Source organism: Syngnathus scovelli, chromosome 19, assembly GCF_024217435.2.
Source record: "Syngnathus scovelli strain Florida chromosome 19, RoL_Ssco_1.2, whole genome shotgun sequence".
In the NCBI taxonomy this organism is placed as follows: domain Eukaryota; kingdom Metazoa; phylum Chordata; class Actinopteri; order Syngnathiformes; family Syngnathidae; genus Syngnathus; species Syngnathus scovelli.
The window spans coordinates 3472786-3494644 of NC_090865.1; the positions used below are offsets into that span (position 1 = coordinate 3472786).

The window sequence follows — 21859 nt, forward strand, 5'->3', positions numbered from 1 at the left end:
GCGTCATCCATTATTTCCATTCTCAGTTAGCAATAAAAAAAACTAATATTTTAAGGGACTCAACAGAATTAAAATACACCTATTTGTTTAAGCTAATATCAAAAATCCTAAAACAAAAATGGACTCCAGGAGTTAATTTGATTTTAATATTTAATTGGTCTGGGTTGTACATTAAATTAAATTAAATTAAATTAAATTAAATTAAATTAAATTAAATTAAATTAAATTAAATTAAATTAAATTAAATTATCTGCTGTATAAATTGTATTATATATGTAGTGGCTGTGAAGTGCAGAACACAAAAATACAAGTAAACAAGAAAAAAAAAATGTAAAATCACCCAAAATATGAAATATACTTTGCTAGTCGTCAAACTTTTTACTGCTTGGATGTTACAGAATAAATGAATTGATGAAATCCTGCATAAATAAAGCGACGCTAAGTATAGAGCTGCAACTTTAAATGATCTCATCATTCCAGAGGGTGTGTTTCTCTTCATTTAAATACTTCATCAGCTTTCTATAGCTTCTAAATTTCCCTGACGAGCGCATTTCATTTGCAATGGAGGACTTCACTCGACCGACTATAGTGGGAACACCTGGCGCAAGCGTTTCCCTATGTTGCATTCCGATTGGTCCAAGCTCCTCCACGCTCATCTTCAGTCTCCTCATTATTGTGCCTTTTATCCGTCAGTCTTCTCATGTAGTCCCTCCCCCGAGGTATGAAATAGGCCGTGTACTTGCCACATTGGAGCACTATTTGCCCAGCCGGCTTCTGCTCCGATTCCCCCCACCGCGAGTGCGCCTCTGCTGCGGAGCTTTACGCGCGGGCAGACTGGAGAGAGATGACAAGAGCCCCGCGGAACTGGCCAGACAAACATGGATCTGCGTAAAATGATGATTTCGGTGCTTTGGATATTATTGCTGAATAATTTGGAAGAGTCTCACGCGGAGGAAGGTTGGTAGAAATGGACTTTGTTTACTCATTTTTGGACCGTCGTTTGCAGTGTGGCGAGCAACAGACAGATGCTTGTTTGGAGGAAAGGCAGGTGCACCAAATGTTTAGCGTTCCGATCAGAATGACGGGATTATTATTTTTAAATAAAAAATACTTTGGAGATGGATTTGACGCGAATGTGAACGCGGGTTTTACGCATTTGTGTCGCGTGCGCTCAAGGCATTTAAACCTCCCAATGAGTTTGTTGCTGACAGTTTAACATTGGCACAGCTGCTCAAGAATGACAATTGGATATATTAAGTGCGTTAACTCATTTTAATAAAAAAAAAATCTGCATTTTTTTTAAATATTTGAATTGATTCGAATGCAAAGTCAGATTTAGTCCGATTTTTTTGTGCAACTGGTTTCTTTGTCTTCTCACTGGCCGATGCACTGCTCTTGTTTAGTCTTGTTTGTCCATATTTATTCCCCATTTAAATACTTTAGAGCACTTTTTTTCCCCTAGTGTGTTGTTGTGGTTGCCATAAAACTGCGGTGGTTCCAATATGCTGCATTTGAGCAATTCACTATGATGAGACAATTATGATTCACTTACTGCTGATGTGAGATTTGGCTGTGGTTTCTTTATTGCTCACATACAGTATGTGATGGAGAGAGAGAGAGAAAAAAAAGATGTTTGCAGAAAACTGCTCAGGTTTGCACAAAGTATGCAAAAGCTGCAGTTTGAGACTTATGATGCTAACCAGTTGGAAGATTAAAAGGGGGGGGGGGGTACTTTGGTAAAATGGGTTATTAATTGCAAAATACATCCCATCATTAAGCACATGGAATTTTAATATATTTGTAAAAAAATTACATTCCGCTGCATCGAGCCAGATTTTAAGACCTTTTATTCGGTATACTCGTCTGCATGCCTGACTGACAAAGTCAAAGTCTAAACCCATCGATCAAGATCCAATACAAGTGCAGAGCTGCACCAAAATGACTTAACAAATTCAATAACTGAAGAATTGATTAGAGATGCCACTACTTATTAACTCAACAATATGTTTATTGTTCTGGCTTCTGTTTGCAAACATCTAGGCCAGCATTCCATCATCATCAAACTATGTTGGCTACTTTTCCTTCATGTTAGGTGGCTACACCTCAAGATGCACTTTGACCCCGTTTTAAAAAAAACACATCCATAGAAATTTGAATTTATATTAGAGCTCCTCAGATCTGCCTCATGTAGTGGCCATGCAACCATATGTCTCAACTCACATGACACACTTCCCCAACGTCAAGGACTACTCAAACACATCCGCAAGCGACTCGGGATTTAATACGTGCACGCACTTGACATATAATTCCACATGCTGAGCTTGCTCACCAAACACTCACCCTAACAATTTCCGACCGGCTGCTGAAGACGTCGCTTGGGCACGCACATGTGGGAGCTACACATGTCGGGAAGAGCACTTTTCCACGCACTTGCGCAATATTATTGAGGAGTAAAAAAGGCCGGGTGGCAAGCATCACCCCCCCAGCAGAGTCAATCCAGCCACTCCCCTCCCTTACCGCTTTTCTCATTCCCCCACACCTCACCACTAACACACCTTGGCATCTCATCGGGTTCTCATTTACTTCCACATGCCTCCTTGCCTAGCCCTCCCCCTCCCTCCCTCCCTCGTCCATCCATCCATTCCGCACAAGGCGAGCGGGTTGCAGAACAATAAGCACACAGCGAAATTGAGGCCCTTGCTGTTAGTGTGGCCGGTTTTCCATGATGCCTCACTTGTCATGTCGGAGTAATTTGAGGGATTTTACTGGGCTTTGCATGCACAGGCAGTCTTGTTATGCGCCCCAATCCTTTTCTGTCATGTGACTTTGGATGATCATTTTTACCAGGATGCACAATGAGACATGAATTCCCACTGTTTGGCCATATTGCATCCATATATGCATGTTTTCTGAAAAGTTTTAGGCGAATTTGACTCGACTTGGATGGCATAAGAGGAACATGTTGTAATTGGTTTAGCCTTTGCAATGTTTTCACTGGAGAATGTTGGTGCTTAGGTGAGCCTGTAGCTCAGCCATCTTTCACTCTCACAATGGGGACATCTTTGCTGCAGCATATTTCCATAAGCCTCGCTATCTGCTCTCATCTGACAGAAATGATCCCACTGTGGGAATATTTTTAGCCACGGAATATATGCATTTCGATCTTCTGTAACATTCATGGTGCACATACAATAAGAGGGGGAGAAACAGGAGAACCCAATCTGAGGTTGGGATTGAATCATTTTCTTTTTTTTTTACCCATTCCTCTTAAATCGTTGTGCACACCAAGAAAATAAATACATTTGTTAATAATATGCCAAAAATAAGCTCATTTGCATTTTATGTTGCCAATTTGTTTCTTCTGCCCCCAAGTGGCAAAAATTAAATCTTGTAAAGGTTATTTTTAAAAATACATTTGTGACATATCTTTCGTGACAAATGCTGAGACTTGCACTTTCCATATCACCGCCGACTGATTGTGATACATGCAAGGTTATTTTCACTCACCAGGGTCGGACGGATTGGATGTTAAGGACAACGTTTATGTGTGGGGCTGCTCGCTCTGATAACTCTGACCTCGGCGAGTATGAAAGGTCAAAGCGATTTGCGCCCATGACAGGCATAACAGGACGACACGGTCTTGTCAATAAATTAGGGACAGGGAAGAGGACATCGAGTCAAATATAAGGGAATGTGGGAATTGTAGGCTTAATCAAACAGTCCGGGTGTTCCTCGAAGTAAGCCGGTCAGCAAGATCCTTATTTACTTCCCAGTCCACGCCGAAGACATCGACTGAGACCGATAGACTGACAAATTGCATGCGTGTAAAGGAGAAACTGTGTGACTATTGGAACCCGATAGGCTGACGCTCGGGTCTTTTGTTCTTGGTAAAGACGAGAGCATCAGCAGGCACTTATGCTTGGATTGGCAAGAACCAATCAAGCGCAGATGAGGGCCAACAAGTGTGTGTTTTTGTGTAGCTGTGCGTGTGAGTCTATTTATTGCAGCTATTGTTATAATTAGGGATAATTATTATTTTCCAATTATTGTTTTTCGAGGAGCGGACCCCGCCCCCACCTTCTCTCCCTAGTTGTCACTCAAACCTGAACATTAAAAGACAGAATCCATAGGATCACTTTCGACAAGTAGATTTAATGAAGTGGCTCTCGAGTGTAAAAGTTGCACTCGTTTTTTTTGTTTTGAAAAAGCTTGTTTTTGCGTTCATTTGAGTTTTTTTGAGGATGAGCTGTTCAAAAAAATGGATGGATGAATTATTTCAGTCCAGATTGTCTAAAGTTGATAAATTGCAACTACAATTCTGCTGTTGGAAGAAAGTTCAGTAAAAAAAAAATATATATATTAACTACGAGCATAACAGGGCTTAAGGTCTCTAAACATTAATTACAGAGCAGATACGGTGGAAAAAAAAACCCCAAACTCTAAAATAGATTGAGTTCTGCTGAAGCAGCCATTTGTAGCGCCCTTCATCCTATTTCAAAAGATTCATTTGCTGAGTGACCTTGTTAAATGAACTTTAACTTGCTTACGTACGAGCTATTAAGACATATCACGCTTTGTCACATTCTTTAGAATCAGGATGAGTTTTAAAGGCCAATTGTAAAAGGTGTCTTTTCTGCAGATGAAAACAGTACAAAAAAAAAAGTTGTACATTTTCCCTTTATGGCTGTTTGACAAACGCGCTTGTAAAACAAACACACGCCTGATTCCATATTTATATTTTTTACAAAGTGAGCATTTTCTTTTGGAGTATAGTCTCGCTGAAGTCGTCAAGGTCATCCATCATGTTTTAAAAGCTTTCTGCCTGCAGCCAGCCGTTATGCAACAATCATGCGAGCAGATTTTTCTTCCAATGTAATGCACGAACATTTTTTTTTTCTTGTGTACCAAAGTCTGATGAGGTTCCACACCTTCTCAATAAAACACCAGTCACTCATCTCCCATGCCTTAGTTACTCCGGCAGAGACCGTCCGACCCATGACAGCGACCTCATAATGTACTTTTCATGTCCACTGATTCTCTTTTACCATTTCTGAACTCCTGACACATGTTAGCAGAACTTGCGAGCTATGCTTGAGTAAGTCCCGAACAGACGGGAGGAAGAAGATGTCAAGCGTGCTACATATTTTCTTATTCTGCTTCCCAATTTAATCTATAATTTAAGTCTTTCTGTCTGATGTTTTTTCCTCGACTTTGGTAAAAGAGAGTATGTGTTTTGTCGGTCTATATATATTTTTTTCTGGATTTTAAGTGCGCCTTATAGTTTGAAAAATACGGTAATTTTGATTGACACTCGTCAAGTGTTGCTGCTGCCCTGGAGTTTGGCGTGGTCTTTGTTTTTGCTTGTAACCCCCCCCAGTCGCTCCTCCCATCTCCACTGAGTAGTGGTAATGACTGTCATGTTGGAAATGTGTCCGGCAGGGCCTCATAAACCATTACCCTCATGTCTCAAAAAGCCCATTAATCTTCCTGAGGGGTGTTTGACCTTTCAAACTCATTAACCAGCAGCGGGGCGGAGCAGACGGATGCCAACGTATGCATGAGCTAGCGTACTTAGTCAATCTTATACAATCGCAGACTCACAGGTGAAAGGCGTTGATGTTTATCTGAGTGTTAGCATGGTGGTTCTCCTCCCCATCACTCTCCACTTCATCCTCACCGCGTCGGCTTGGTCAGCGACCTGGAAAATTGTTCGACCTTTTAATACACATCTTCCCCGGTGATGAATAAATACATAAATCGCGCGGCTGCGGCTCAGCCGTTTATTTTGCGATAGTCGACACCCCCCCCTACCCCCTGCGGTTTTCCCACCCGTACACCTCGACCTGCACCTTCTTCCAACATGGGCACGGAGGAGGAAAGCAGGGTGTCTTTGAAGCCCTAGCCCACCCCGTGGCGATGAGTATCCATAATGAAAGGGTGTGAGTGGCCAGAGAGTGTGCATGTGAGGAGCAAACAAGCAAATGTAATAAGCCCGACTGGGCGAGGCGGGTGAAGACACCAGCGTGGGGAGCGACTCTTCTCACTTTATCAGTAGGCGAGGGCAGAAGGCTGAGAGCGCAGTAGGTGGGAGAAGATGTAACTGAGCAGTGTTCCACCTAGTTTATTAGAATTCTGTAATGGCCTTTTGGATTAAAGAGGGGAAGGGGTGGAGGGTTAGTAAAAAAGTGCAGGGGAGACTTTGTATGCACGTATGGAAGCAAGCGATAAATCTGAAAATGGAGATGTTTCCGAGTGCCCTTGAGCAAAGCTGTAAACGTTTATCCGAATCTATTATGTCTGTATATTTGACATTGGGTGAATTTGTTGAGTATAAAAAAAAGTGACGCTATTGATTATTGTCCTTACAAGACGCTTTTATAGTACCTGGATGTTCCAGTGCTCTGTAAAAAAAGATATTTTATAGATAGCTGAGGGAAAGTCTTGTTTAGATGTATCTTTTCATGCTAGTTCTGATTGCTCCTGGCATCGAGACCTCGGGTGTGAATATTTGTGTGCGCTCCTGCGCTTTGTATGCATACTCGGCAGTGATTGCAATCAGTGTCATCAATGCGGAGCGGTCGGTGAGGTCCGCCCCTCCCGCGTCTCATCCTCTCATCCGTAAATGTTGCTTTCCTGTTTGCAAGGCAATTAGTCTGCCAGTCAATCAGTTAGTCGGCCAGATAACCAGCTGGCTGGATGTCAGGTGACTAAGTCACCTCTACGACAGCTGGTCAAGAGGCTATTTAGGAAGGCGGGGCAATTATAACGCTATTTGGCTAAATCAAAGATGATGAGGATTTGGAGCGGCGGAGAGAAAGGCAGTCATTGTCAACACAACAGTGAGAGCATGAAAGACATTCCTTCCCAGTGCCCGCTGTGTTGCTAATTGCTAAATGCATTGAGAGCTTACTGAACTGTGTTTACCTCTGTTCATCATTATTATTCTGCAAGGGGCGGGGGGGGGGGGGGGGGGGGGGGGGGAATCATTCCTATGGCAACATCGAGATGCAGCAAAACAAGTATTCAATGGTACCAGTGGAGTTAAAGTTGAAGTCATGACATCATCTATAGATGTATTCTCTATTTATATGTACACATATTTTTTTGGATTGATTGATCAATTTTATTTTGAGCTTAAAAAGAGAAAAAGATATCAGTAAAATATAAAAGGAAAAAGAAAACAGGACAATAAAATATCCCAAGCAAGTCGTAAATAACTTAAACAACAACAATTAGGACAGCTCGAAAAGGAGTAGGAAGAAGTTAAAGAACTTTTCAAATATTGATGCAATAATGGCGTGAAATAAGTCAGATAAACAACATTTTTATTTATTATATATTTTTTTACTATATATTTATTATATATATTTTTTATTTATTATATTTATTTTATTTTTGTAGAGAAATACACGTCATAAATTTGAGAAGAAACTGATTTTTTTAAAATATATATTTTTTATTTATTACATTTATTTTATTTTATTTTTGTAGATAAATACACGTTTTTTTTCCATGTTGCCGGACAACGTCGCCATTAAAAAAAGCAACAATGTTGTATTTTTCAAAACATTCCATTCATTCTCTTCCACCCGCTTGTATTTTATTTTTTTCCAATTATCGCAAATACTTTTTCTGTTCAGCCATTTTTTCCCAGTAACTGCGCACGGTTCAGCATATATCCAAACAATATCTACGGTTATTACAGCCACGTGCGTACGCTGTTCATTCTGCCAAGAATTGGTTGAAATATGCTGTAATTGATTTGGCCTCACATTGAATACATTTGCCGTTTGTTTAGCGGGTCCGAGCTGCCTTTTTGTGTTTGGATGTGTGCTGGAGTATTAAGTCCACCTTTTCACGGGTAAATTGATTTTAACGGGGTTCCTGAGGGTTATTATGAGGTTGATGGAGGTGTGCCACCTCTTTTTTTTTGTGGCGGCAGGATGTTGTATAAAAAGTTCTTCATTGTTGTTCATTTATTTTTGCTGATGATGTAACGGTTCGACCCGATGTTCTCTCAAGGTCGGATTGAAATGGTTTAGCAGAGGAGGAGGTAGACTCGATCTCAAGTGTTCTTTCCATCTGTTCCACTCTCTTCTTCTCTTAACCCCGTCACAATTAATCCGGGTAGTGTTAGTGGATAGAATTAATACCCAGTCAAGTTGGTAGTTGTATGTGTTCCGAGGAGTTAAAGTAATGGACTTTGCTGGAAGGTCATTTCAAGGAGTCTACCGTTAAATCACTAAATGGCGCCAAAGCACTCAGTGAATCCGATTCATTGGCAGGTAGATTTACATGAGTCCGAATCGCCTACCAGTTGTTTTTTTTTCCTTTTTCGGCACTTTATTATTGACACGCTGGTTCGGTGAGGTCACATGACTTCAGCTGTTGAATATTTTTACTAACCTGTGACTTGGAAAGGTTTGCGTAGATGAAATAAATAACATTAGATCATTTTATGACTTCCTTTTCTTGCGTTGATGCCTGTCCAAGCTCGACTGACAAGGGCAGAAGAAATGGCAGGGAGGACGGCGATTGAAATGCAGTCCGGGGGAGGACAATACTGAATCTAATCTGTTTATACAACCTCACCTCCAGCCTCCCTCCTGTCCCCTCTAATTCCAAAGTAGACAAACAAATATACACATTAATGCATAAACACACTCACATTCTCACACACTTTATGAAATGAACAGAGGTCCTTTGCTTATCTTGCAGGTGGAATCGGGGAAAAGTGGAAGAGTTGCATTTGCATTTTAATTTGCCCTCAATCAGGCATTGTGTTTGGTGTTGCAGCGGAATTGCCTGGTGTGGAATGGCCACCAAATTCAAATCTGGAGATGAGGCTTTTTTTTTTTTTCCCTTTTCGTCTGCTCAATTTCTCCTTTGTCACTCATTCTGCATCACTGTCACTCTCTGTTTTCTACCACAGCTCTGCAATTTTATTCCTTGCTTATTTACTATAACCTTCAATTCTCCCCCCCCCCCCCCCCCCTTCCCTTTTTTATCACTCTCTTCATTTCCGAACCTATCCCACCACACACACTTCTCATCTCCAGGACAGCAAATGCACAGATTTCATTAGTGATGCCATGCCATGCTGGGGAGTCTGCTCCAAAGAGTTCAGGCACTCATGGAATTATGACCCCAGACTCTCTTCATCAACTTAACCCTCTGTCATGCCATCCCTCTTTACAAACATCCATCCCCTTTTTTTTTTTTTATAAAAACCAAACACTCTACCCAATTCCCTCCAGCCTTCTAAAATACGGACTGAAATTGTCTGTGACAGACAGAGGACTTATTTCTTGCAGCAAACTGTTCCACCAGGGAAGGTTGGACTCATTTGGTCTGTTCCATACTTTCTTTTGAAGAACTATAATTCTCTTCTTTGCTGTGCATTGGCGGCACTAGAGTGAGGGGAGGGGGGGGCGCAGGGACCGCCCCCTCCCATTCTTATGTAAAAATCACATGAGCACGGGGAACTGTAAACAAGACACAGACTGGCCTAAATTTTCCAAATGAGAATCTAGAGCTTCTAACTACTTGCCCCACTTTGCCACCTAAAACAAAACATGCTAAATATAAACTTAATTAATGACATTTTATCGGCCAATGCGTTTGGAAAAACCAGCGAAGCTGTTTAAAATTCCGTTTTTGTAGTTATGCAAAAAATATAATGTCAACCATGGTGAGGCTTTCTTAGAAGCTGGTCCTTAACATTTGACAGCGTCTGGGTGTTTATCACCATCTGCACTTGGATGCCGAAAGCACTTTATGACAAATGGCTTGGTCATTCCGTCATTTATGATTTGCAAACAAGGGTGTAGAATAATAACTGGAGGCTTGGTTCCTGTACAGCTATGCCACCGCGAGAACTCTTGATGACCCAGTAGGGTTGACCTTTAATTTCCATGCAGTGTGTTATGGTTGCTTGGTGTCAAGACGTTTTTTTTTCGAGGTCAAGTCAGCGGCTCGTCTGACTTTAACCCTAAGGGATCAGCGAGTCAACGGCAGCATATTAAACTGTAGACCAAGTATTGTTTTGGAGCAACTTGTCATTATTTTGGCTCGGAAAAGTTTTTGGTTTGAGAAATGTCCTCACACGTTCTATTTGTTTCCTTCCATTTATTTTTTTTTGGTGCAACATTGACACCTGTCGCCATTTGTTTGATGGATATCCACAAACTTTGTGGCAGCACATGAATACCACCAGAAAAATGACAACAAAGCGAACAAAAGTGTAATATTTAAAAAAAAAAAAAAGGTTAAATAGCCTTAATTGCTTGACTATTGAAATTCTTTTAACATTTCTTTTTCATTCCAGCCTTGACGCTTTCACGTCCTCCAAATGGAAAACACAGCCCTGAATCGGAAAACAAAAATTCTATTCAGTGCCAGAAAACTCGAATAGCTAAAACAAACATTCACTTGCTTATCTTTACTGCACTCATAAAGACCTCCTGGTTTGTAATGATCTCCTCCAAGCTCCAACCACTCATTGCTGCTCACGTACAACCACGTCATAAACGTGACAAATCTCTAATCATCCTTCTTTAACGCCATTTTTGCCAAAGCACACTCCGCCACTCTCGCTGACTGACAACCAAAGCGGTGATTGGGAATGTCAAGCAAAACAGAGACATGCTTGTTTCCCGTGGTGTTATCTCACCACCTCGTTCCTCCAGGAGAGCCGGCGGCAGTTTCCGACATCGCCACCCGGGGAAGGAGAGCGGCAGAAAACGGTGGCAGACCTGTGGTTAACAGTTAAAGCCAAACAAGTAATTAGTCCTGATAATTAAATCCTCCAGTCAGCGCCGTAGAAACCGCACTTGCTGTTTTTGCTCAATTTACATAAACAGTAGAATTGCTCTGTTAAAAAAAAATGAGGTATTAGCTGATTAATTCTGTTCTATTATCTGCCGGGCGATAAGCAAATTAACAGTTGGCTGTGGAGAACTGACGTGGAAAAATGGCTGGCGAGAGATGGGGAGGGGGGCGGGGGGGAGTTTTGGCGCTAAACAACTCGTGGAACAATGAGGGCCATAATCCGGCTGCGTGCTCCCACGGGGTCGCAAAGACTTTGTTAAATCGTGTGTGTTTTGACTAAAGTGTGTTTGTCTCTTTTTATTTGCCGTCGTTAGTTTTTTTTCTTCCCCGCCCGGCGCATTTGCATAACCCTGCGTTAGCAGATAAGTTATATTTGGGAGCGTACTGTGAAGATTTGTTTGCCTTACCTGCTTTTGTATTTGTTGCTTACTCGAACGGGGAACTCATCAGTTAGGGATGCACTTTATGCTTCTCATTAAAGAGCCTCTTTGATTTCATTAATTACTGACCTACTGCTGCCACCGCTGTGCTTTGGCACAATTTGGCATTCCAACTACTCACATTTTACTACCTCTGTTGTACTCTGCATTATTTATTTGGCTTGGTTATTAATAACCACGATTACCCAAGGAGTGTGTTTGTGTACATGTAGTGTTGATTAAGAATATGATTTCTGGCGAGGCTAAAAACATAAATTATTTGGTCCCAATTTTTGCAAAGTATGAAATAAAATCATCTGGATCTGGATATATTTTTATTTCCTGCAACACCTAGACAATTTAATTTAATTTAATTTAATTTAATTTAATTTAATTTAATTTAATTTAATTTAATTTAATTTAATTTAATTTAATTTAATTTAATTTGTGATCCCGATGAGCAAATCTCAAAGCCTTTCGAAAAAACAAATCTGACTTGCTCGCGAGTGTTATTCTTAAAGCGTATTGTTGACTTTACAATCGCAACATACTTTTTTTTGTGTAGTTCCTAACTTCACTTGGCTCTCAAGTTCTTTGTCCTATTGACTGCTACGAGCGAGCAAGCCATCTTTCCATCTCCCTCTCTTTTCTCTTCCTCTGCCTAGCACAGCTAGTTATAGACACTATTGAGTGATTGTCTGACAGTCCGATCGATCTCCAAGGTCACACTACTGGCTATTGACAAATGGTCCCGCTCAGCCCCCCCCCCCTCCCCATTATTCTCTCCCTCCCATTTTCAAATCTTTCCATTTCCTGGCCCTCTCTGCCAACTTTCTACAATATCACTAATTTCACCTTTAATACGATCTTCCTCTCCGTTCTTATCCCACCTTCTTTCTTCTCCTCAATTGTTCATCGATGCTGCCCGGATCGAAGAGGCAGATAATAGCGGCTCGGCCCTCTGGGGGAGTCGGCGTAGACATTGTAGCTCTGACCCGACTCGGATGAGAAGAAGAAGAAAAAGTAGAAATGATTGATAGGTACCCAGGTGAAGAGCCACTGTCACTTTAATCGATGGCGAGACAAAAATAGAGTCAAACATCCCATAATTTATTCACTATACTAGTCTACATTATTTTTCTTTTCTGTGCAACGTCTAGAAACTTAAATCCAGACTTCTGTGCTGACGCTCAGAGTCGTATTAAAGGATTTGGCTGTAATTTTGTTCATAAACACAACATAACTGCGGCACACCAAAATATAGGCTTAAAATATAAGCTTAGCCCAAAAAGTCAAGTCGCTTTAAAGATGAGGTCAGTCGCTAATAATAATCCACTCTCACTGACATGCACACCAGATGGCTAATGCTTATGTATTAACCTAGTTTGACATTAGCTTTTTTTTCCTTAAACATTATATGACTATTATAGCTTCAAGATGGAGGTTATTGGACTGTTAGCCGATGGACTGCAGCCCAGCAGTCGCCGCCAAAATGTATTTTACATTCCGGGCCAGGAAGAAGCAAGTAATGAAAAGCAAGTAATGATGCATGCATGCAAATATTATATACACATTTATTTCTCCCTCAGGGGGAAACATTGCGTCGTTATTGCCAATGCTCCAGTAGAGTCGCAAAGTCGTTGTAGAGCCGGCGAGGAAGCGAGGGAACGCTTTTCGGTTTGGACACCCTCGGGTAGTGACTTTGTCTAAAATATATTCGTCCATTCAAATTCCGCTGTGTCTTTGTGTTTATATTCACATTTGACCTCCATCAACCCGCTGCAGGCATTCCTCAATCATTTATCTCTTAGTGAATAAACATGGGGAGAAAATTGATCAAATAAAAAAAAAAGTTTGAAGGTGGTTCAGGTGATCCTTCTTTTTTAGATTTAAAGTCGCGCAGTAACTTTTTCAGCGGAAAACTTTTGAGCTTTTCTGTGAACACGAGAGGGCTAAGAAAGTGTTAAGGGAGATTGGTGAAGGAAATGGATTGGAGGGGACAGGCGGACAGATTGTAAAAGCCCGATAGTAACAATTGGGACATTGTATAGGAGGCCAGTGTGCGATAAATGAAGACGTCGAGGAGGAAGTGGATGAAGGTGTTGTAAATGATAACGTGAGATGATGATGCATCTGTCACTATGTTGTCTTTGGGTCTCAGCAGGCTTCTGTCAAGATAGTAGCTTGAATGAGTGTCTTGTTAAATAATGTAGTTTGCTACCTGTGCGGTCCGGAAGGCAGGCTAGGCTGAAAGTCCAGCGTATTGGGAGGAAGTTGTTTTATTTAACACTTCCTCGTAAAGGTTGTGGAGTAAAGGCCACCTTACTGTAATCTATTTGGGATTGCGAGTCAAACAATCCCACAATTGCTTCACGAAGCAAATTTGAAGCTTCATTTGATTTCCCATACTAGCTAGCAAAATAGTTGGAAATGTTTACTTTAATTTGTTCACTCAATAAAAATTATTTTGGAGGTCAATATTTGTGTCACAGAATGCCGTTATGCAAATATTAAATAGCCCTTGTGGTTTTTTTTTGCTTTTATGCGAGTCAAACAATCCCTCAATTGCTTCATGAAGCAAATTTGAAGCTTCATTTAATTTCCCATACTAGCTAGCAAAATAAATAGTTTGAATTGTTTACTTTAATTTGCTCACTCAATAAAAATTATTATTTTGGAGGTCAATATTTGTGTCACAGAATGCCGTTATGCAAATATTAAATAGCCCTTGTGTTTTTTTTTTTTTGCTTTTATGCGAGTCAAACAATCCCTCAATTGCTTCACGAAGCAAATTTGAAGCTTCATTTGATTTCCCATACTAGCTTGCACAATAAATAGTTTGAAATGTTTACTTTAATTTGCTCACTCAATAAAAAATATTATTTTGGAGGTCAATATTTGTGTCACAGAGTGCTGCTATGCAAATATTAAAGAGCCCTTGTGGTTTATTTTGCTTTTATCTATTTGAATAGGCTCCTTCAAAAAGGTTTCTCAGGCATATTCTTTCATAGCTGAAATATATTTGGTGTCATCCATCTGTGTTGATTCATTGCTGCGGGAATAGAAATCTGCGTAAATGGTCTGTGACAGTGTTGCTAGCTCGTCCATGAACTCTCCACTTAAAATGGAGAGCTAAATCATAGTCAGTATTCGCTTTTTGTTATATTTGAGTACTTGGTCATATGAGCTTGACATCAACTGAAGGAATTTTTTTTCTTTTTTCCCGGGCACGACTAGGCACAGTTTTACAAGTTCTCCCTGGTTTTCTAATGACCTCGATAGCGTCACCATTCTGTTCAATTGAGTCACGGGAAACACACGACTCTCACTTTATATCGGCAAAAAAAGATCCAATTGACACTTTCTTGCCTCGGCATGACTGATTCCGCCACTAGTGTCAATTTTTCGATGCCTGGAACTTGATGTAACGTCTTGCGTAATGTCACACATGATGATGCTTTGACTCATATTTCTCTCCACTCCTACTTTCCTCCTTCCACCATACTCTGAATCACTCAATGACTCGTTTCCTTCCCCGGCAACCTGCGCGCACACGTAACGATAATGTCCAGATTATCTGGAGGATGATAAAAAAAAAACATTTTGTGTATTTTGACATGTAAAAATCAAGGCAGTCGGATTAGCGCCGCCAAGCAAGCAAGTTCATCCTCCATCTAACCTGCTGCTGAGTTTTCATGTTCTCCCCCTAGGCCTGTGCTTGGTTCTCTCCGGCTGCTGCCGCTTCCTCCCGTGCACTAAAACACACTAATTGGGTTAATTAGAGACTAAATTGCCTGTAGATGTTAGCGCCTATGTGAAAGCTTGCCTGTCTCTTCAGGCATGTTTCTACTTGGCATTTCGACGGGGTTTGCTAGCCAAAAAAAATGAAATTAGAAAACTAACATTTCTCAATAGTCATCACATCCATCAAACCTAAGGTGAATTTATGGCTAGCATTTTTTCCGCTGACTCAACAAGCGCTAAAAGGCACTTAACAACTTTCCCTGATATTATATGAGTGTACAAGTTACCGTATTTTCCGCACTATAAGGCGCACCTAAAATACTCCAATTTTCTCAAAAGCCGCCTTATAATCAGGTGCGCCTTATATATGGACCAATATTGAGCCACTATAGCAGGTGTGTCCAAAGTCCGGCCCGCGGGCCAAATGTATATATCTTATATATGGACAAAGTTTTAAAATGGGCCATTCATTGAAGGTGCGCCTTATAATCCAGTGCCCCTTATAGTACAGAAAATACGGTATATTGCAGTTCATGATATTTACTCTTTTGGTTTTAACGCATTGTTATTCCCTTGCATTACTTCCTGGAGATTTTCCTTAATAAAATTATAAATAATTTAAAATGAAGAGTAGCTTACGTCGCTAAACCACAATTAACAAGCTACATGATTGCCGGTAATTGCTCATTGACTTGTGTACACTATTGTAAACATAATTGGAACGAAACGGCGCTTTGTTCACCTCTGAATTATATTTTGCGTGGCGCATTATATAGATAAAGAGACACATGCGCCGAGCGTGGAAGCGGCCATTCATCTTGAAGTTAATTGCATGCCGGACTTCAGAGAGAGGACAACCCCAGTCTCTTTACAGTATGTCACATTACACAAGTTGAAAGTTTAATGACTCTTTTAACGGGAGAGCCCAGTTTGAAGTTAATGTGCTCTGCTGTTACAGCTGCTATTATGGTCCTGCTGTGCGTGCGTGTGTGTGTCCGTGACAAAGTGGCTTTTCTTGTCACCATTTATCTAAGACTTTTGGATGCGTGTATGCGCGTGCACGCTCTTGATTTGCGCCGGTGTCCATTTATACCGAGCATTTATCTTTTATGTGCCTGTTTGTGTTTTTATGTGACACTTCATATCCTCATCCATTTATCCTTTTTATCTGTTCTACGACACGACTGTATTACTGTATTGCTTTTGTTCACTTCCATCTTATCTCCCCCTTCTGTGTTTTTAAGCAGTTGGGGCGGTGTAGTAAACAGCTAGATAATTTCTCATGTGAAGTGGGGAGATTTCGTGTGTCCCGTGCTCCCCAGCCGGCTTCTGTAGAAAAGACGGTAAATTCACAGCAAGCTCAAGGCTGATTTGTCTTCAATATTTAGGGGGCAAGTGAATAAGTAGTGTCCTCGGGCATCAACAGTATCCTGCTGAAAATGGCTCAATTATTCATCTTGTATGCGTGATGCATGTTTTTAAAATGCCTTTTTTTTTTTTTTTTTAACCAGGGTTTGAGACTCTTTTTATTGTGGATGGTCACAGTAGTGGTATTTCAGAGTATTTGAGAGCGGTGACAACTGCTTGATTTTTGGTTTTTCTTTCAATTTTTTTAAGACATTGGCTGGATGGATTTATTTTTGCCTTATAGGGGTTTTTAATGTGGTTGATAATTTATTATTATTATTATTATTATTATTATTATTATTATTATTATTATTATTATTATTATTATTATTATTATTATTATTATTATTATTATTATTATCCTAGGGGATATGTTGCAGCAAAATGCGGAGTGAGGGTTATCACACACGATTCACTATTCAGCTTCCTTCTCCCATATTATAGCCAGTCTCTTCAAAGTCTCCATGCCCTCTTCCACTTTTCTCTTGTAGGGAAAGGATAATACCTGGACAATAGCTGGCCCAAGTAAGCATCAGCGGACTGTGCTTATCCAGGTCTCGGTGCTCTCTTCTCAGCTTTTCTGAGCTCTGCAGTTGGCTCAGTGTCGACTGACTGATAAGTAGCCGGTGGGTCACGGAGAGGACAGCCAATGCCGGGCGCTAATCCCACCATGAAACTATAGAATATTACAGAGGCGAATTATAAAAATGAGCCCCTTTCAGGGGGATGGATTAAAGCTGTCTGCCTTTGTTAGCATCGGCATCATTGTGTTACTGAGAGAGAGAGAGAGCTATCGTTCGCTGTGGATAAATGTGAGGTAAAAAAAGAAAAAAAGCCTCTTTATGTTGGTAAAAAAGTGGAAGTAAGGGCCCCTTTAGTCTTTGAAATGACCCCCTTGAGACAAAGCTGCCTTCAACTGAACAAAAAGGAAGCTTTTGTCACATAAAAAGAAGTCGCGCTTTGATTTATTTGAGCACTTTGCTGTCGGCTACATCTCAATTTTACTTGTCAGTGTCGTTACTGAGCTGCTTTTACTAATTTAAATGAAACGTTCACGATCATATTAATTTTTTTGAAGCTTTGTGTTATTTTTGAAAACAAAAACAAACAACCTTTTAGCCTGACATGCTTTTTGGAGTGTTTTCCTTTTCAACGTAATAAAGTGTTTAACGTTTCGTTTGCTGCTAAATCCTCCCGAGAATACCTTCCGGAAGACAAATAATACATACGCAGACCTCACCTTGTACAATGATAACTGCACTGCAAACTGCTGACACAAACATCCAGTAACTTTTTAGCTGATGTTGAAGTCACCGTATCCCGGAAGGTCCCGAGGGTTGTGAGCAGTCTTACGCCGTAGCAGCGTGTCCTCATGGGATATATTGTTTTAGTGCATCTGCAATGTAAAGTTGGATTCAAGCTAAGCCTGAGCGCTATGGCAATATTTTATGATATATATGATATATAAAACAGAGTTCTTTTTCTCTGTCTGAAATTACTTTTGCTCAAGTCCATGTTGTGTATATTTAGATCAGGGGATGAATAGTTTTGAATCAGAGACTTGTAAAAAATTTTTTTCAAAAGATGAATGCAAATAAAGCAACTTTTCTATTTTTTTAATAATAAAGACAATTTGCAATTTTAGTCGATACACAATTTGTATTCACAGGCCACATAAAATGATTTGGCGGGCCCTATCTGGCCCCCGGGCTTTTTGTTTGACACCTATGCTCTAGATAAACGCACCTAATCATCTCTTTTTGTGATTAGTCCCAGTTTTTTTTTTTTTTTTTTTTGATTCAGAGGCTGAAAGACCAAAACATAAATGTCTTTCATATCCAAATCATCCCTGATAATGATGAGCAATTATTTATGAAACAACCTTTGAATTAGTCATGGCTGTTATTGTGTCATAGCTAATAGTGTCCTATGCTCCCTAAGTGAGTCCTGTTTCGGTTTCCCATTCTCCCTCTTTTTTTTTGACTGCCTCTCGTCTTTGTTCTATGTTTCCCCCAAAGAGCCATTAGTGTCTCTAACTAGGCTGTGATTACATGACTTCTGTATTCATTGTGTGATCATAGCGCCAACTATTTCCTCGGAGTCGCTGACATGACGTCTCACTAAGGAACATTTATCCCTTGGCGTTTAACCAACGTGTTCATTCATTTGCGCTCGTGTTCAGCCGCCCTCCCTTCCCTCATCTCTGTTTGCCAGCTTTCCTCCATTTCATTCCTTTTTTTTTCTTCCCTTTTCACCCTCCTTTGCTGATTAGTTCCTCTCCAAGTGTCTGGCCTCAGCCTTCCCTCAGCAGTTCTCCCACAACCTTGCCCTCTGACGCTCTAATCTTCTCCAAAAGCCTCCATGTTATCTGCTAAGCACAGAAGCATGCTTTGGGTAGCCGCTGGTGTTAACCCAAAAACAATAAAGTTAAGTGTTTAGTAAATGATCTCTCATGGCACGTCAAGGCTTCACTTTCTGCATTTCAGCCAAAGCACCGTGGTTGGCTGTAGGGGCACATTTAAAAAAGTACAAAACTCTTCTCCTAATGGCCTCTAAGCAATTTGTCCTCATAAAAGTAAATTGCTGTCCCTATAAAGTGAGCCTTTTTTTTTTGTCACGATTGAAAGTATTACAGTGTGTAGCATAGGTTGGAGAGCAAAAAAAGTGATTTAAAAAAACTTTTACACCTTTTAAAATATTCATTATCGTCATGACCTCATTGGCGTATGAGCAACAAACCTCAGAATAGTTTCTGTTCCAATTTAAGATGACAACATGCTGGTTGTAATAAAAAATCATGTCATAAAAAGGAATTAACACATTTTAAGAGACTTCTCATTGTTCTGGTGGCTGTTCAAATATTGGTTCCCCTCTAAAAGGATGTCAGACTTTCATTACTTTCGTATATTTTCATCATAACCGAGTCATTTGGATGAGTAGCCCGCTGCTTCCCATTGTACAGTCTTGTGCGCTGTCCGTGGTGCTGAAAAGTTAGATTTTTGGTTTTCTTGTGGGACTCCTCGAAGAGGATGTCAAACTTTCATTGAGTAATTCTGATGAGTAGCCCGCTGCTTTCCGTTCTACTGTCTTGTGAGCTATCCGTGGTGCTGAAATGTTAGATTTCTGTGTTCTTGTGTGGCTCCTCTCAGAGGATGTCAAACTTTCATTATTTTAAAACATGACTGAGTGATTCTGATGAAAGCCTGCTCATTCCCATTCTACTGCCCGGTGAGCTGTCCATGGTGCTGAAACGTTAGATTTCTTTCATTATTTTAGTACATTTCCATCACAACTAATTCTGATGAGAGGCCTGCTGCTTCCCATTCTGTTGTGAGCTGTCCGTGGTGCTGAAAAGTGGGATTTTTTTTTTATTGTAATTCTTCTGGCTGCTGAAACTTAATTTTATTGGGCACAGAATAATGATGACAAGGTCTTCAAGAGACACTATTAAAAGGTAACAATAAAATAACACAATAGGCTCCATGTTTTGACAAGGCTGCTTCGGAGTCAATGATCCTTATTTCATTATACCAGATGTAGCTTGTCATAATGCACTTTCATGATTACACTTTTAAAAAGTTGGGAGCGGAAGGTTTTTTTTTTCGTGGTTGTCACGCACCATCAACAAACATATTTATCTAATCAACGTGTTTTCTTCCTGCAGTGGTGCTGCTGAATTCTAAAGAGACTCAGGCAGAGCTGGGCTGGACCTCGTATCCCCCCAATGGGGTGAGTTGGCATCTTTTTGTTTCCCTTTAACTATTTTTGTTGACATTTAGTTGCTGGGTCATATCTAGCTGATCCCAATTCCTGCTTACTAACAAAATCATTTATCAAGAGGGCATGGAGAATATCAGATGAAGCCTAACAATGTTTCTATTTGTGCACGCTGTGGTTCACACGTTATCGGATTATCGCTTATGCTAGCAAAGCATAACATTGCTGTAACAAAATAAAAATCAATCCTTATTAAATGGATATATGCAGCACTTTATTCTTGTATATACCAACAACAAGGTCCTTAACAGCTTATATTCTGGAATCCGATGAGGTTTCTCATCCACTCGTCCGCTGATTTGCACTTTGATTCTGGTAGAAAACACTTTGTTGGCAGGTCGGCGTGCGTGCGAGCGAACGAGAGCCGAGAACAAACACAACAGTTTGACGAGATTGCATCCACTTGTCGTGCTGCCTGTCAGATTGGCCGCTCGATGAAAGAATCAATTGATACATCAATCACCCCCCCTCCCTTTTGTCACCATGGCAGCGGTGTTGTTTAGGACAAGAACAGGACTAACGAGCCATTTTGAAATGCCTGCTTTGAAAAGAACTTTGATATGGATTGGGTTGAACCTACATCTTGATTCTTTATCTTTTCTTTTCTAGTGGGAGGAGATAAGCGGTGTAGATGAAAAGTACAAGCCCATCCGGACCTACCAGGTGTGCAACGTGATGGAGCCGACCCAACAGAACAATTGGCTGCAGACGGGCTGGGTGGCCCGTCGAGGCGGCCAGCGTATCTTTGTGGAGCTTCAGTTCACGCTTCGTGACTGCAACAGCATTCCCGGCGTGGCGGGCACTTGCAAGGAGACGTTCAACCTCCTATACGTCGAATCGGATCGGGATCTCGGCGGCGTGACCCGAGAGGACCGCTACACAAAGATTGACACCATCGCTGCTGATGAGAGTTTCACGCAGGGTGATTTGGGTGAAAGGAAGATGAAGCTGAACACTGAGGTGCGGGAAATTGGTCATCTGAACCGGAGGGGCTTCCACCTGGCGTTCCAGGATGTCGGGGCCTGCGTCGCCCTAGTGGCGGTGCGGGTGTATTACAAGCGCTGCCTCGCCACCGTCCAGAACCTGGCCATCTTTCCCGACACGGTAGCCGAGGCGGCTTTTTCCACCCTGGTGGAGGTGCGCGGGAGCTGCGTCAACAACTCCGAGGTGGACGCCGACAGCCCGCCCAGGATGCATTGCAGCGCCGAAGGGGAATGGTTGGTCCCCATTGGGAAATGCACCTGCAGCGCGGGTTACGAGGAGGGACACAGCAGCTGTGAAGGTAAGAAAGCACAAACAATGTGTAATCTTTGAGTCGGGACACACACACACACACACAAAAAAGCTAACTACGAACCATCAAAGATACCAAAGAGTCTCTTGATGTCGTAATGTTCTTTTACATGACAACAATGTGAGAAAGACTAAAGAAACAACAGCAGAACAAAGACATCCTCTTGAATACAATAGTGCTGATTTTTCATGAAAGTAACAATTACGGTTATTTTCGAAAAATAGGAAATTTGGTGGCTCGGTAAAAGGCGCGAATAAAGCTCCATAAAGAAAAAAACCTTTTATTATCACATAGGTACAATATTGCTATAGGATAAATTTCCATGCTCCAGCTTTGATGACACACGTGATGATGCAGAAATAACATAATTACACATAGATGTGAGAAT

At 41.0% G+C, this 21859-nt stretch overlaps 1 protein-coding gene across 3 annotated transcripts in view; it reads left to right on the plus strand.

The window, feature by feature from the left end:
- The first annotated feature begins 747 nt into the window (after positions 1-747).
- Positions 748-21859, plus strand: part of LOC125986604 (ephrin type-A receptor 7) — a 78646-nt gene continuing 57534 nt past the window's right edge. For all 3 annotated transcript variants that reach the window (XM_049750337.1, XM_049750338.1, XM_049750339.1), the window contains exons 1-3: positions 748-957; positions 20065-20129; positions 20787-21459. In XM_049750337.1, the coding sequence (XP_049606294.1) occupies positions 879-957; positions 20065-20129; positions 20787-21459 (817 nt within the window). In that variant the 5' untranslated portion in view covers positions 748-878. The remainder of the gene's footprint in view (positions 958-20064; positions 20130-20786; positions 21460-21859) is intronic.